This window comes from Sus scrofa, chromosome 14 (assembly GCF_054392235.1).
Source record: "Sus scrofa isolate SSC_HxYL_T2T_F1_AM1 chromosome 14, Sscrofa_HxYL_maternal_Yorkshire_Landrace_v2.0, whole genome shotgun sequence".
In the NCBI taxonomy this organism is placed as follows: domain Eukaryota; kingdom Metazoa; phylum Chordata; class Mammalia; order Artiodactyla; family Suidae; genus Sus; species Sus scrofa.
In genome coordinates this window covers 52735860-52750894 of record NC_139396.1, presented here as the reverse complement: position 1 = coordinate 52750894, position 15035 = coordinate 52735860, and the positions used below count along the sequence as shown (strand labels likewise).

General features: G+C 41.4%; 1 protein-coding gene across 20 annotated transcripts in view; it reads right to left on the bottom strand.

Annotated features, from left to right (window-relative positions):
* The window catches only part of IFT81 (intraflagellar transport 81), a 299226-nt gene that overhangs the window by 140472 nt on the left and 143719 nt on the right, over window positions 1-15035 (bottom strand). For 10 of the 20 annotated variants that reach the window (XR_014827279.1, XR_014827280.1, XR_014827281.1 and 7 more), the window contains exons 1-4: window positions 5676-5728; window positions 3204-3372; window positions 2577-2680; window positions 1716-1896 (exon numbers count right to left, since the gene is read on the bottom strand). Coding sequence is in view for 13 of the 20 variants with exons in the window: in XM_084996207.1 (XP_084852333.1) it covers window positions 1716-1896; window positions 2577-2680; window positions 3204-3347 (429 nt within the window). In the remaining 7 variants the exon portion in view is untranslated. Of the gene's footprint in view, window positions 1-1715; window positions 1897-2576; window positions 2681-3203; window positions 3373-5452; window positions 5729-6375; window positions 6483-12783; window positions 13909-15035 lie in introns of those variants that run through there. The other 10 variants (XM_084996216.1, XM_084996217.1, XM_021073043.2 and 7 more) reach the window with 5 other exon arrangements.

The following is a 15035-nucleotide window of genomic DNA, read 5'->3' as shown; positions in this document are numbered from 1 at the left end:
CTTAGTCGGATTCGTTTCCTCTATGCCACAATGGGAACTCCTGTCTAAGTCATTTTATACACACATCTCAAATATGCTTCAAGAACAAACATGTCTTTATTACTATTATCCCTTCCATTAATAATTAGCTGGGGTGTTTCCACGTGGCACAATGGGTTAATGATCCAGCCTGTCTCTGTGCAGGCAAGGGTTTGATCCCTGGCCCAGCACAGTGCATTAAGGATCTACTGTTGCTGCAACTGTGGCATAGGTTGCAGTTCTGGCTCAGATTTGATCCCTGGCCTGGGAATTTCCATAGGCCATGGATGCAGCCAAAAAAGAAAAAAAGAATTAGCTGGGCATGCCTGGTAAAAACTATTAATAAACTTCCTCCAGAGGAATTAGTTTCTATCAAATTTACTGAGGGGGGAGGGTAGGGAGGAGAAAATGTTTTTACACCTCTCTATTTCTTACATTATGTAAAGCCTTCAAAGGTAGTGCTGTGGTGGTCTCGTTCTTCTGTACTTTTCTCAAGGCATCTACTATAACATTTGACGTAATTGTTTGCATAAATTTTTCAACCCCAGAAATGTCTTAAGAGATCAGTACTGACTCTACTTCAAATGATAGCTATGGCTATGCAAAATAACAAAATACATGGATGAAAAAATATATGGTTGATTGTTCCAGTTCAGTCCAAAGTTTGAGTACATATCACACAGAAGCAACCCTATAAAACCATGAAGGAAAACAAAGAGACAAGACGGGATACCTGTCTTCACACATCTCATAATCTATTGGGAGAGATAGATTGACAAACTATTCACAACAAACTGGTACAAATCAGTCTATGAACCTACTATGGAATAAAAGTACAAATGCTAAACAGAGACAATTTCTTTTCTCTTAAATCAAAGTCCTTTGAAGTCTTAAGCCTAAATTCTTTCCATAGTCTTTGATCAGCAATGTGCTTTGAAATCTCAGTTACAGGAGCCAGGTCAGCTAGAATCCTGAGTAGTCAAGAGTTTTAGGACCTTAAAGCCAGAACTCAGTATCACCCCAAAACTCTGGTGGTGAAGGTACACTGAAATTGCAAATTCCTGGTCCTTTCTCTCCTTCTACTAGATTGGCATATCTTTTGAGATCATAAGCCTGGCATCTTTGCCCACAAACAATCTTTGAAGGTGTTTACATGTTCCAATTTGCCTGGGATAGTGTCAGTTTACACCTTTTGCTCTGGTGTAATTATTATGATAACCCCTTTGCTCTCTGATCTGGATGACAAATTGTGTAGTCACCCAACTGATCAAGAAAATGCTCTGTGTTTCCAAGCCTAGGATCATACCTACCCACAATTCTTCTTTTTTTGGCCACACTCCTAGCATGTAGAAATTCCCAGGCCAGCAATCAAATCTTGACACAGCAGTAACAATATCAGATCCTTAAATCACTGTGCCACAAGGGAATTCCTACCCACAATTCTTAAGTAATAAATTATTCTAAAATCCTAATTTCAGGAGTTTTTTTCATTCCATATAGTCTACCACTTTAATAGTACTTGTGTGCAAAAAATCAATATTTTCATACATGATTGCAGCTAAACATTAGCTGATAAATATTTTACCTTTTGATGTCACTGGAAATACAGAGACAACAAATAGAGATGAACATATACTGAACATGTGTACTCTGAAATCCACTACAGATAGTTTAAAAATACCACATATATTTTATACCTGTTTATTGGTATCAGCCACAGTTTCGTCCTGAAGAAACTCACTTGGTACCTCAAGTTTTATTAAAAAACGAGCTAAATATGCTCTTTTCTTCAGTTCATTAGTCCTCTGAAGAAGCCAGTGGAGCACTGGGTAAATTACAGGTTTACTTCCAATCACTAGACCCTGACGGAATGTACTCCTATTAAAAGAAAATACACACACATACACACACACAGGTTTGTAAGTAAATCTTGAAAAGAGATAACATTTGCTCAAAATCCAGTTTCCACATTCCTGACTGCTTTCCATAACTATTTAAGAAAGATAAAACCAAGGCTATTCTAAAATCTGCACATTAACAATAATCATAAAATTAGGCCCTTAATAAATTACTGGAATATACAAGAAGGTTGTTTTAAAAACCATTAACTGGTACAGTCAGCCTTAATACCTCACTTCATTGTCTGGGCATGTTTAAGTTATTGTTTCTGTTTAGGAAGGCAGATAAATGATAAAATGGAAAAGTGGATTTGCCTCTTTTTTTTTTTTTTTTTTTTTTTTTTTTTTTTTTAAGTTGTACCTGTGGTATGTGGAAGTTTCAGGGCCAGGGATTGAATCAAGCCACAGCAGTGACAATGCTGTATCCTTAACCCATTAAACTACCAGGGAACTCCCTGCCTCACTTTTTTGATTAAGAGAAAGAAGTGATACAGTTAAGGCTTCTGCATGATGAAATAAAAGTTCAAGATTACTTTGAAGTCAGTGATTTTCTAAGGCCAATGACTTAGGGAAAATAGGTTATTACCTAGAAAAACTGACTCTGAAGCTTTGGTTATTAAAGCATAGCTCTAAGAAAGTAACACTTGAACAGATTCTTACATGTCCGTGGCACTTCCTGGAGGTTTGTATTTAAGGATGCCAAGAAGGCTCAACATCCGCTTGGCTGTCTGCTCTGGCATCTCCTCTCTGATATCAACATCTTGCTAACAAATAAAAAAATTGAAAAATGTTATTACTGTATATTTAACACAGTACAGCATTCAAACTCACTCACAAAATTGTTATGCTAGAGCATTAAAGTCACAATGGTCTCTTCATAAAACAGATTAAGTATGGAGGCCTCCAGATTCCAAGTGAGGGTACATACAAGTCAGATCAGGATTCATATTAAGACTGTCAAACTTAAAAAGTCTCCAGTGGAAAAGAGCAGTGTATGAGAGACATGAGATAACCTGCAATACAATAAAACCTTTTGTAGAAGTATTTTTCATTTCAGGACCAAGTCTATTTATATTTGGAAGTAGACAAATAATTTCTAAATAAGGTACAAGTAGATAGTTCAATTTTTTAGCTAGGACAAAAATCTTAAAGATCGTTTACTATCACTTTACAGGCATGGAAAATTAGGCCCAAAAAGGTTAAATAATTGGCCAAAGACTCAGATATTTAGTGGTAAAAACTAGCTTTCTTGACACAATTTTCATCAGATAAAAAGAAAACTTTTACCTTTGGGTCAATCTCAGCCAGAACATCATTGAGAACCTGTAATAGCTGCATTGGCTCCAGGGAATCAAATGTGATTAAATTATAGTTCTTCCTAAAAGGTTCTTTATTGAGATTGTCCACGATGAATTTGATTTGATCACTCATAGTTATTTAGGTCTTATAATTTAAACTAAAGAGTAAAAATACAGAAAAAAAATGACTCAATATTGGTAACAAAAGTTCGTATTTAAAAAATACAATAAACAGAAAATCAGTTTTAAGTTCATAGGAAGCAGGCATGGAAAGTATAATTCTACCTGGCATACAAAATGCTATGAAAAGGGTTATTTTGTTTAAAGAAATCAGAGTGTGCAGACTTTATTATGAATGCTACAGTACATACTGTTAATATTTAATGACATCTTTTTGTATATGCATCTGGTGTAATAACAATCACCTGGGTTAACATCAAATTAACATGGACAGACGAACAATAAATCACTGTTCCCTAACTAGTTTCTCCATCTCTGCCTTCAGTTAGTGCTGTTCTCCCTGTCCCCCTTCTCCAGAGGTGCAAATCCTAACCTTTCAAGCCCTGCCCTCCAAATGCAAGTTCCTCTAGGAATTCTTTCTCAAGCTATCTCCTAGGGCTGTATCAGAATAGCAGCAGCTGCCCTCCAGGTTGACCACTTTATCTCTCTCTTTTTTTTTTTTTTTTTTTTTTTTTTGGCTTTTTAGGGCCACACCCATGGCATACAGAGGTTCCCAGGCTAGGGGTCGAATCAGAGCTGTAACTGCAGGCCTAGGCCACAGCCACAGCAACACCGGATCCTTAATCCACTGAGGCCAGGGAAGGAACCTGCATCCTCATGGATGCCAGTCAGATCCATTAACCACCGAGCCACAACAAGAACTCCTATCTCTCCTTTTCTATTTTGTACTAGTTATTTACGTAGTTTCTCTTCTCTATCAAACTGTAAATTCCATGAGGACATATCTGTGCCTAATTCTATCTCTGAATATCCATTCCATCTAAAATGGTGACTTCTTCCACTAGACTGAATGAATCTGTTCAGTCTCAAGGCCAGAGAAACAAAATCAAAACCAAAACCCATAAGCCTAAATAAGGTGGCAGTGAGAAAGATCACAATTTTTTTAAAAATTTATTATCTGATTGTTAAATTGCTGAAACAGCTTAACCAAGGCTTGTAGTGTTTCTGGCATGCAATATTGTTAGTATGGGAAGAAGCGGTAGAAATTTGAAGACAGACAATTTTTTAAACTAGCAATTTAAAAAAATGAATAAAAGATGAACTGCTAAAAAAAACAAGATTACTTCAGTGCTCCCTAGTAGTTATTAACCATGAAATGAAGAGATGATATTTTATCTAAGACTTTGTTGGAGCTGCAAGAATCTTGCTCTAAAACAGGTCTTTTAAATTGGGTGGGTGGAGCTGGATATTTAGAAAACATCAAAATGTAAAATTATCATTTCCTCATAATTATGATAAAATTATGAGTAAATGATTATTATTGTTGAAAATAAGCTAAAAGACAGTAGGAAAGATAACCAATGTGATTTAAAATTTTGAGGTTTCCTTTAAGCTATAAAAGGAAACCTTTACATAAATTAAATAAAAATCCACATTGGAGATGCAAATTTTCCACTGTTGAGAGTATTTCAAGTAAAAGGTCACGTCACAACCTTCGCATATGGATATATTTAATTTTAATTATTTAACTATTATATATAAAGAGAAATTATATATGACATAACATATACATACATATATACATACACACACATTTTTTTCCCTTTCCAAAAACCAAAATACTTGGATAAATGAGTAAAACGTTACCAGGACAGGAAAAGAAACTAGTTGGGTTTCCTGCCTAGTTGCCCACCGGCTTTCAGATGGTTACCCGCTAAGGGCAAAGATGTACTGAACAGGTAGGCTGTCTATGCCCAGTGGGCTCTGCACTCTAAAATTAGTAAAAGCAATTACTCTCTCTCTTGCAGCGGAAAGTCGCCACACTAATTCACAAGCGCTCACCCACATAAGGACTCGAGGGGGTGGCGGGGGTGGGGGGGGGAATAAAAACCAGGACGCGCGTTTATCTTGAGACAGAAACGACGCCGTCCTGGTCCCAGGCTGGCATGAACTCTGAACCAGGAGCCTCCTAAGATTATGCCAAATAGTATCCTCCCCGCGCCCCCACCCTCTGTCCCTTGGGTTCGGGAGAGGGGATAAGAGGCCCCCACGTCCGACCCAGACACCTCGCGGCGGCTTCTCTGGGCTTCCGGACGGTTCGTCCCGCGCGGGAGCCGCCTCGATCACCGCGAGGCCGCACAGAGGCCGGCCTAGCTGTGGGGGTTTAGCTGCTACGACCCTTCCACTCTCGAGGTGTTGCACTGGGAAATGGGAAGGGAGGGAAAATTCTCTCCTGTTTCGGGGTTCAGGGACGTTTCCAACCGAGGGTTCGCGAGGTTACCTCAAATTCTCCTCACGAAACTACTTTCCCCGCCCAGGAGGAATCCGGGCACTAGTGGGTTCCCAGAGACGAGCTCCTTGGCAACGGTTGCTAGGCCGTGGAACGTCACTTCCGGCGAGGGAGGGCTGGAGCGTCTCCGCTGGCCCCGGACGCGCGCTGCGAGACCGAGGCACTGGAGGCGGAGAGAGGAGTGTGCGGGGCTCACTTGCAATTTTGGGTTCACAGGTTTTGAGCCACTGCGGACAGCTGAGGGTTGTTACCATGGCAATAAAGTTTACCAAACGTCCTGCAGTTTGCGGTTTTCAAAATACTCTCTTCATTATTAACACATGTTAAATGAGTGTGCCCTGACTTTTCTCCCTCCCCCTTCGCTTGCTGCCTTCACCTAACATCAGTGATGACTTGGAGGCAGGGCGGGTAGGATTCGGACTGAGGAAGCATTTGGCCTGAGCTTCAAATTTAGGTTATTGACATAAGTATCTCCAAATTAGGTTATACGTAGGAACAATTGTCGAGTCTCTGGCGGGATTAAAAGAAGACACATTCATCATAGAGATTTCAGCTTCTTTGTCACATTATTGGGCCACATATCCTGTATTGGGAATTAATTTTTTTCATCCAGAATTTTTTTAATATGCTAAGATAGCCTAAGGAAAAAAAGTAAATGGCTTCAGGCTTCTGAGAGCCTATTTTTAGGCACCTGGAGAAATGAATCAAGTCCTCCTTGCATCTTCATGGAGTTCGCATTCTGTGAGGTAGGTGGGGGGAGATCTTCATGCCCAGGTCACAGAGGAGGCCAGCAGTCTCCTGCAGCAGACAGAACCGCGGACTGCATTAACCGGCTTGGGCAGAGACCTTAGTTGGTGAATGGTATTTTGAACTGCCCCTATTAGAGTAGAAACCACTGTACTTTGTTTATGTCTGCTGGCAATGAAGAGGAGCAGAAAAAAATGAAATTCCTCACACCCTAAAACTTAGTTGCCTGCTCCAACATCTTGGAAGAAACCAACTGCAGATTTAGCATCAGACTTACAAAACAAAGCAAAACAAAACAAGTTCCATCTTGGGCATCTCCTATATGCCCTGTTCTGTGCTGGCTGGTGAGGATGCGTGGAGGGCGAGGAATTACCTGGCCCCTGTCCTCACAGAGCTGACAGTTTAGTGCAGGAAGAGAGACAGTTGAACGGGCAACAACAATACAACTATTATAAATGCTATAATAAAAGGAGCTGAGGGGATCATACTGTCAGGAGAGGTTCTTTGGGACGAAGTGAGTTTTTTAAGGTTTTCAGGTTTCCTTCAAACAGGAAAGGGGAGAATTTTTTGGACAGAGCAAACAGAACATTCCAAGATGGGTACATCGCTGGCTGCAGGGCATTTGGAGAGACACTAAGACAGGTCCCAATTCAGCTACTCTCAAGACTAGTTGGAGGAGACAACACTTAAAACCTTGAAAAGTTAACTTAAATAACTCTGGGAGAAACAATAGAAGATGCATACAAGGGATTATATAATTATTTGATCCTGTTGGGTGTGTTAGAAGATTCTTCCGGCTGCCTGGATTCGAATCTTGAATTGCATGGCCTCACCTGTGGTGATTTCATTTCATCTACAAAATGTGGCTATAGTGATACCTTCCTAAAAGGGGTGATATGAGGATGAAATGAGCTGATATGGGTATAGCGGATTAGAGCAGAGTCTGATATTGGAAGAACTAAGGAGATTTTACCTTTTTTTCCCCCTTCTTAAAAAAAAAATGATTTCCCCTTGTGGCTCAGCAGGTTTAAGGACCCAGTGTTGTCTCTGTGAGGATGCATGTTCAATCCCTGGCCTCGCTCAGTGAGTTATGGATCTGGTGTTGCTGTAAGCTGCCGTGTAGGTTGCAGATGCAGCTCGGATCCGGTGTTGCTGTAGCCATGGCCCCAGCTGCAGCTCTGACTTGACCCCTGGCCAGGAAACTTGCATGTGCTGCAGGTGTGGCTGTAAAAAGAAAAATAAATAAATAAATACATAAATAAATAAATAAAATTTTAAAATGAGATGGTTAGATTTGCTCCTCCTATAGTCTACAGATAGAGACTATACAAAGATAAGAGTGACTTTTCTAAGTTGTTTTTAGTTCCTCCTCTGCCTGTGGCTGCTGTTATGGAAACACTATACATTTCAGTTATGAGAATGCAGTCCTATGTAAATTGAAGTAAGCAAGGGAGTCTACTCTTTGCACCGAAACTGGAATTGATTTTTTGCTTAATGTGATTGCTCTGAACACAGGAAAGAATTTGAAGCCAGTCAGCATGCTTCCTGGGATCCATTTCTGAGAAGCTTATATTCCAACTTGAAGCAAAAAAGAGAGACATGGAGAGGCCTTGTACTTGTTGGGTCCCTTTCTATCTGTCCAACCCACACACAGGCCAAAGGAAGACTTGTGACCCACCCCTTGATTCATTTAAGATAAAAAGATTCGTTGAGGGATCCAAGAGAACTTAGCGACAATTTCATAACAGTGAAGGCATTGCTGATTACATCCCGAGTTAAGCCACCCACGTGAAGACTTTTCTTTCCTTTAATGCTATGTTGAGTCTCCCTTGTAACCCCCAAAGATGCCTCTTGGCTGAACTATAGCTGAGCTTTTTAATAGGTGAAGGAAAGTCTCAGTCATAGAAGACAGCCTTTCTGTAAGATTCCCACTCTTGTCCTGACTCTGTTTTTTAAAATAGCTTCTTAAGATATAATAATCCACATACATACAGTCCACCCATTTAAAGTATACAATTCAGTTGCTCTTAACATATTCACAAATTTGTATAACCATCACCACCACCCAATTCCAGAGAACATCTTCATTACTCCAAAACAAAACCCCATTCCTTGTAGCCATCATCTCCCAGTTGGCGATGAAAAAACACTATATTTCAGCCCCTGGCATCCACTAATCTGCTTTCCTTCTCTATGGATTTGCCTTTTCCGAATATTCCATATAAATGGAATCATAAAATATGTGGCTCTTTGTGTCTGGCTTCTTTCACTTAGTGTAGTACGTTCAAGGTCCATCCATCTTAAAGCAGGTGTCAGTACTTTATTCCATTATATGGCAGAGTATTATTTCGTTGCATGAATCTTTTTTTTTTTGTCTTTTGTCTTTTTAGGGCTTCACCTGTGGCCTATGGAGGCTCCCAGTCTAGGGATCGAATCAGAGCTACAGCTGCAGGCTTTCGCCATAGCCGCAGCCACAACAATGGGGGATCTGAGCCACTTCTGTGACCTACACTATAGCTCACGGCAAAGCCCGGATCCCTAACCCACTGAACAAGGCCAGGGATCAAACCCGCGTCCTCATGGTTACTAGCCGGGTTCGTTAACCACTGAGCCACGATGGGAACTACCATTGCATGAATATTTATTCATCTCTTTATCTGCCGATGGACCTTTGAATTGTCTCCACTGTTTGGCTCTAATGAACAGTGCAGCTATGTACATTCATGTGCATACTTCCACTGCTTAGGAACAAAGCACTTCCATGAGCTAAGTCAAATGAGGAGCATATGTACATCAGAGAGATGGGTAAGTGGAGGGGTGGCCTTTCTTGCATTTGTCTTTGCCTTTCAATTCTTTTTAATTTTGTCCTCTTGGGTGTTCATGGTTGCAGTCTACAGGACTCCAAATGTGGTTTCTTTAGCAGTTTCTGGTTGTAAAAACAGACTCTTGTTGAAATCTATTCTTTCCTTGCTACCAAAGCACTAAAATTCTCAATCTGCTTCTCAGCCAAAGCCTCTGAACAAGAAAATGCAGCTATGTGGTATTATCCTTTAAATGTTCACCAGCCATGGAGGAGAGGGTGGGGAGAAGTGTGGAGGAGATGAGAGAGAAATTGGAAGCTGCCCTTTTTACCTCCATTATTTAACTTTGTAGATACTTGCAAGGACCATCTACAGCTGTGAACCTCTACTCTCGTTATTCAGAGAGGAAAAAAAAAAAAACACTCCCATTCAAGTGCTTTTTCAAGACTGCGTTTAGTACTACATTAAAAAAATGAGACTAGCCATTATTTCATGTAATTGTTAAGTCCAAGGATATCATTACTTTCAGGTATGGCTCAGCAATGTCATCTTAACTTTCCTTCTCCCTTTATCTCTCTGTCTCTTATCCCCACTTTCCCCTGAATGAGCTGTCAGTAGCAAGAGGCTTACATTCTTCTAGTCTAGCAACCTCAAGAAAAGTAAAATCTTTGTTTCAATAATTCTAGCAAAGTCCCAGGGCCAACTCTCAATTGTTATGATTCTGATAGACATAGTAATAGACTAGGTAAAGGTGGTTTCCCAAAAGGAAGGGCTGGATATTGTTACCAGAGGTAGAGGTACTATGCAAACAAGAGCAACAGATGTCCTGTTCACGTGGTCAGGGAATGTGGTTAAATCTTAAAAGTTGGGTAAACAAAACCAGAAGAGGAAGAAATGAGGAATAAACATGTCTGTGCTTATTGTGAGGAGTATGTATATCAGTGAGAACCTTCTCCCTGATTTCATTCCAACAAATTGTTTTTCTTCAATGCAGGCTTCCATCATGGGCCAATGATGGAATAACAGCACAGCCTCCAAGTCCCCACACAAATCTGAGGATGCTGTGAACTTAGTGTCTCCAGCCCCTTCTCATTTCAGAACTTCCAAACAAGAATTTTCCTGTGCAGAGTACATGGAAGCCAAGCCAATTTTCTGTTTTTGATATTAAATTTAGACCTTTCATCCTGACCATGAGATATTTCTGGATTCTGCATGAGTATTCAGAGAATGCCAGTTTTCAAGATGCTATCCCATCTGGGGCTACTCTGCACACTGCCCATTTTACCTCATTCTTTTAAAACTGGGAAAAATGACCCAGACACAGGAACAAATTCGGAAGTGGGTTATTCTGTTATCCATTAATTGTTGCTTAATGCCTTTGCCATCTAGGTTATTTGGAGACAAGAGAAATTAAATCTTAATGGAAACCTGAATTGAGTTTTGCAGATATCCTAAATTGTCTCTGTTCTGGCAATTTAATCTTGTGGGTATATTTAGTAGCACAATGTGCTTTTCTAAAAGGTTAAAAGGTAAATAATATGTGAAACATTAAACTGAATGGATGAGATTCCAGAGGTCTTATTAAATGTGTGCCTGTTACTACATTTTTGTCAAATGGTTTTTAAAATGGGTTCTGTGAGATGAATGGGCAATGTAGAGGAGCCAAAATAATATGCAATTCATATTAGTTCCTTGGTTATAATTATGGGTTGAAATATAGAAGGTACCTAACATTCTTACTGGGCTCAAATCATAATTATGGCATCACTTACTGAATGCTTACTGTTTGTCAGGAACTTAAATACTTCACGTATGCATCAGAATTTATTAAGGTATTCATTTATGTGAGTACTCCTTCTGTTTCTCCTCCTCTTACAATGATTTTCATTGCCTTGAGATTTGCAGGCTGACATTAGAAGCTGTACTATGTCTTTTGTAAAAGTCTGAAGTCTTCAGAGGAGCTGATACTAGTTGTCCTGAAGTGGGGAGTGGAGGGGAAAGTTCCTTCTAGAATAAGAAGAGAGATACAGTAACAGAACAAAGGGTGGGGGGAAAAATGTATACATGTAAGAATAACTTGATCCCCTTGCTGTAGAGTGGGAGAAAAATTAATTAAAAAATAAATAAATAAAATAAAATAAAGAAGAGAGATACTAAGAAAACTGGAAAAGGATCACAGGTAGATAAATTTGGGGCAGCTCATGAGAAAGCAGAACTACCCCTGGGAGGTCACATCATCAGTCTAGTGGCTTCCAGTGTGGGCCAAGCTCTCCTTATCCCAGATCAGACATGGGAGCATCAATGCGATTGGACCTAAGCAGGAAGCCTGGGATGTTGAGTGGGTGACCAGGCAGTCACCAGGATGGGCCATTGCAGAAGACTACAGGTGACTCTCTGAAGCTTTGTCTCTGCAAATGAACCCTGAGACTTGGCATCCCCCAGGATGTGTGTGAGGGAGAGAGGCCCAGTAATGACAGGATGAGGGCTCAGAGTTGGATTCCAGTTGACTATAAAATAATACACACCTATTATATCTGTGGTGTTCTTATCTGCCCTATTTTATTTTATTCTTCATGTCTAAACCCATCCCTCATTCAATGAAGGATGCTCTCTTGTCCTGCCTATGTCAACTATTCTTCAAAACAATGCAGTCTCTTTCAGCACCTTTAGCCTTTTTTTCGTGCATTTGTCACAAATTAATGTGTTTATTTGATTAATGTCACTCACCCGCAATGATTATTATCTCTTAGTCTAGGAATGATTTTTTTTTCCGTCTTTTTAGGGCTGCACCCACGGCATATGGAGGTTCCCAGGCTAGGGGTCGAATCGTAGCTGTAGCCACAGGCCTATGCCAGAGCCACAGCGACGCGGGATCTGAGCCGCATCTGCAACCTACACCACAGCCCAGGCAACGCTGGATCCTCAACCCACTGAGAAAGGCCAGGGACCGAACCCACAACCCCATGGTTCCTAGTTGGATTCGTTAACCACTGCGCCACAATGGGAACTCCATGGAATGACTTAAAAAAAAAAAAAAAAAGATTTTCCCCATATCCCTGTTATGTAACTAGGTGATAGGTGATATGTAAATAAATATGAACATTCAGTACATTTAAAAAATATATACTTCCTCTAGCAAATCTGAGTCATGGACTAAAATGGGTAACCTTTGTATCACTTAGCTTGCTGACAGGATAAAGATGGCACACTCTGGGCAATTGAGGAGAGCTTAATAAAGGACTGTTTCTAAAGGTGTGGGTGTTGGTTTTAGGGAAACCAACAAGGATCCAGCAACAAAGGCAGCCATTTCATCCCTAAGCCTGAAGCAGCCAGAGAAGGGAACAAGTACCAGAAGCTCAATACAGCACTATATGAAGAGGGGGACCACCAGGAAACTTTAGAGGCAGCCAGTCATTTTTTTTTTTTTTTTTTTTTTTTTGTCTCTTTAGGGCTGCACTATGCCATAGGGAAGTTCCCAAGCTAGGGTTCAGATCTGAGCCAAATCTTTGATCTACACCACACCTTAGGACAATGCCGCATGCTTAACCCACCTGGCAGGGCTGGGGATGGAGCCTGTATCCTCACAGATGCTAGATGGATTCATTACCGTGGAGCCACAGTAGGAAATCTCTAGAGGCAGCCCATCTTGACCTCACTCTCCTTCCACCTTCTGATCTCCTGCCTGGCATCCTGTTGGCTAAACCTCAGAGAGAATCAAAAGGGCAGGCAACCCCTTGAGATCACCCATGAAGACTGGCCACCTAAGGGAGAAAATGGCAGCGTGGGGATCTGCAGGGGCAGATGGAACGGATTACATGTTGAATTATACAATCACAACGACGAGCAGAAAGGCCTTGTGAGGTCAACCCCCACATCTCCCAGCTGCCCTGGTTCTCCAGCTGAAGTTCCAGGTATCACACGGAGTTAGGCCTAATTTCATTTTGGCCCACTGCCCACATCATCTCATTTAATCCTCACAACAAATCTGCAAGGACAGTGTTTCTTTTTCCATTTTATAATTAAGGAAATTCAGCCCAGGAGAGGGCCAAAGGTCACATAGCTAGTGGCTGGCTGAGCCAAGATTCAAACATGGGTCTGCCCGATCCCAAAGCAATTTTCAACAACCTAGTAAATGGGCTCAAAACTGGCTCAGTAGAGTCTGGAAGAAGGACCATAAATCAGGCCTCTGAAGCAAAGCGATTTTCTGTGTGAGGCAAAGGGATTTTCTGTGTGGGAGGGCCAGTGTTAACACACTGTCTGGCTTCCTCTGCCTACAAAGGCTTTGCCAAGGAAACTCTTTGCTTACCCAGGTAGGGTTAATGGTTTGAAATCCAGGCGCTTACCCTGGAATCAAAGCCTGGGGTTGGGGGTAGGATATGGAGAGAAAACACTTGGCTGGTGATGGGAAAAAAGTATATTTTCATTTCAGATGCCTTTCAAGTTCTTTTTTTCCCAGCTGAGTGTTGGTGTATTTATAGAATTCAGGGGGAGTATTTAAGGGTAACCAGCAGTGGAGCTGCATTTGGGGCCATCAGGAAGCTCAGAATCATGCAGGAAAATGTTGATGGGAGGGAACAAGCAAAGGGCAGGAGCAGCGGGGAACAAACCTCCACCATGTTGCCAAGACCTTTTCTTCCTTCTGGCCTCATGATGTCAAATCAAGGTCAATAAGAGGGCTATAGATGGAATCAGAGAATCAAAAAGGTGGCTAAACAATTTGTGGTATAAACATACAGCAGAATATTATTCAACCATAAAAAGTACAGAATCTTGGTGCAATAGAGCTGAACCTTGATAACGCTTTAAGCGAAAGAAGCCAAACACAAAAGGCCACCTGTTGTATGATTCTATTTCTATGAACTATCTAGACAAGGCAGATCCATAAAGAGGAATATAGGCTAGTGGTGGCCAGGGGCTGGGGATGGGGGGAGGGGAGAAGGTGGAGCAACTGCTTGGTGAGTACAGGATTTCCTTTGGGGACGATGGGGATCTGGAAATAGACAGAGGAGGTGGTTGCACAATATTGTGAATATACCCAATGCCACTGAATTTTCCCTTTAAAAAGGTTAATTTTGTATTATGTGACTCTCACCTCAATTTTTTAAAAAAGGTGGGGAGTCAGGGCCTTTGTTGGTCACCCTGTCTTCTAAGCTGTCTTTGCTCCCTACAGCAAGTCCCAGGTGCTGTATGGCGTAAGGCCTGATTTCCTTCTAGGCTTCCCTTCTCTCTCTACTCCCTGACCATTGGTTTCCGTTCAGTTGCTCAGAAACACCAAACCCGGCCCAGGCTCAAGACCTTTGCACTGCTGTGTCTTCTGTCTGGCTGGTCACTCCCCACATCTTCCCCAGCCTGGCTCCTTCTCCTCATCCAGGTCACGGATGTTGGTTTCTTGGGAGGCCTTTTCTGCCCCGGCACCCATATTTAAAGTAATCCACTTAGCAGCCATTCTCCATCACTGTGTTTTTCAGACTGTTGGTTATGTCCCATTAGTGGGTATTAAAATCAGTCTAATGGGCTTTTTTTTTTTCCCCCTTTTTTTGCCACCCTTTGGCATATGGAGTTCCTGGGCCAGAGGTCAGATCCCAGCCACAGCTGCAACCTATGTTACAGCTGTGGCAACGCTGGGTCTTTAACCCACTGTGCCAGGCTGGGGTATCAAACCTGCGTTCTGGTGCTTCAGGGACACCACTGATCTCACTGCACTACAGCAGGAAGTCCAAGGGTGGTTTTTTTTTTTTCTTTGGGGGTGGTCATGTGGAAACTCCCGGGCCAGGGATTGAACCTACGCCACAGGAGCTACCTG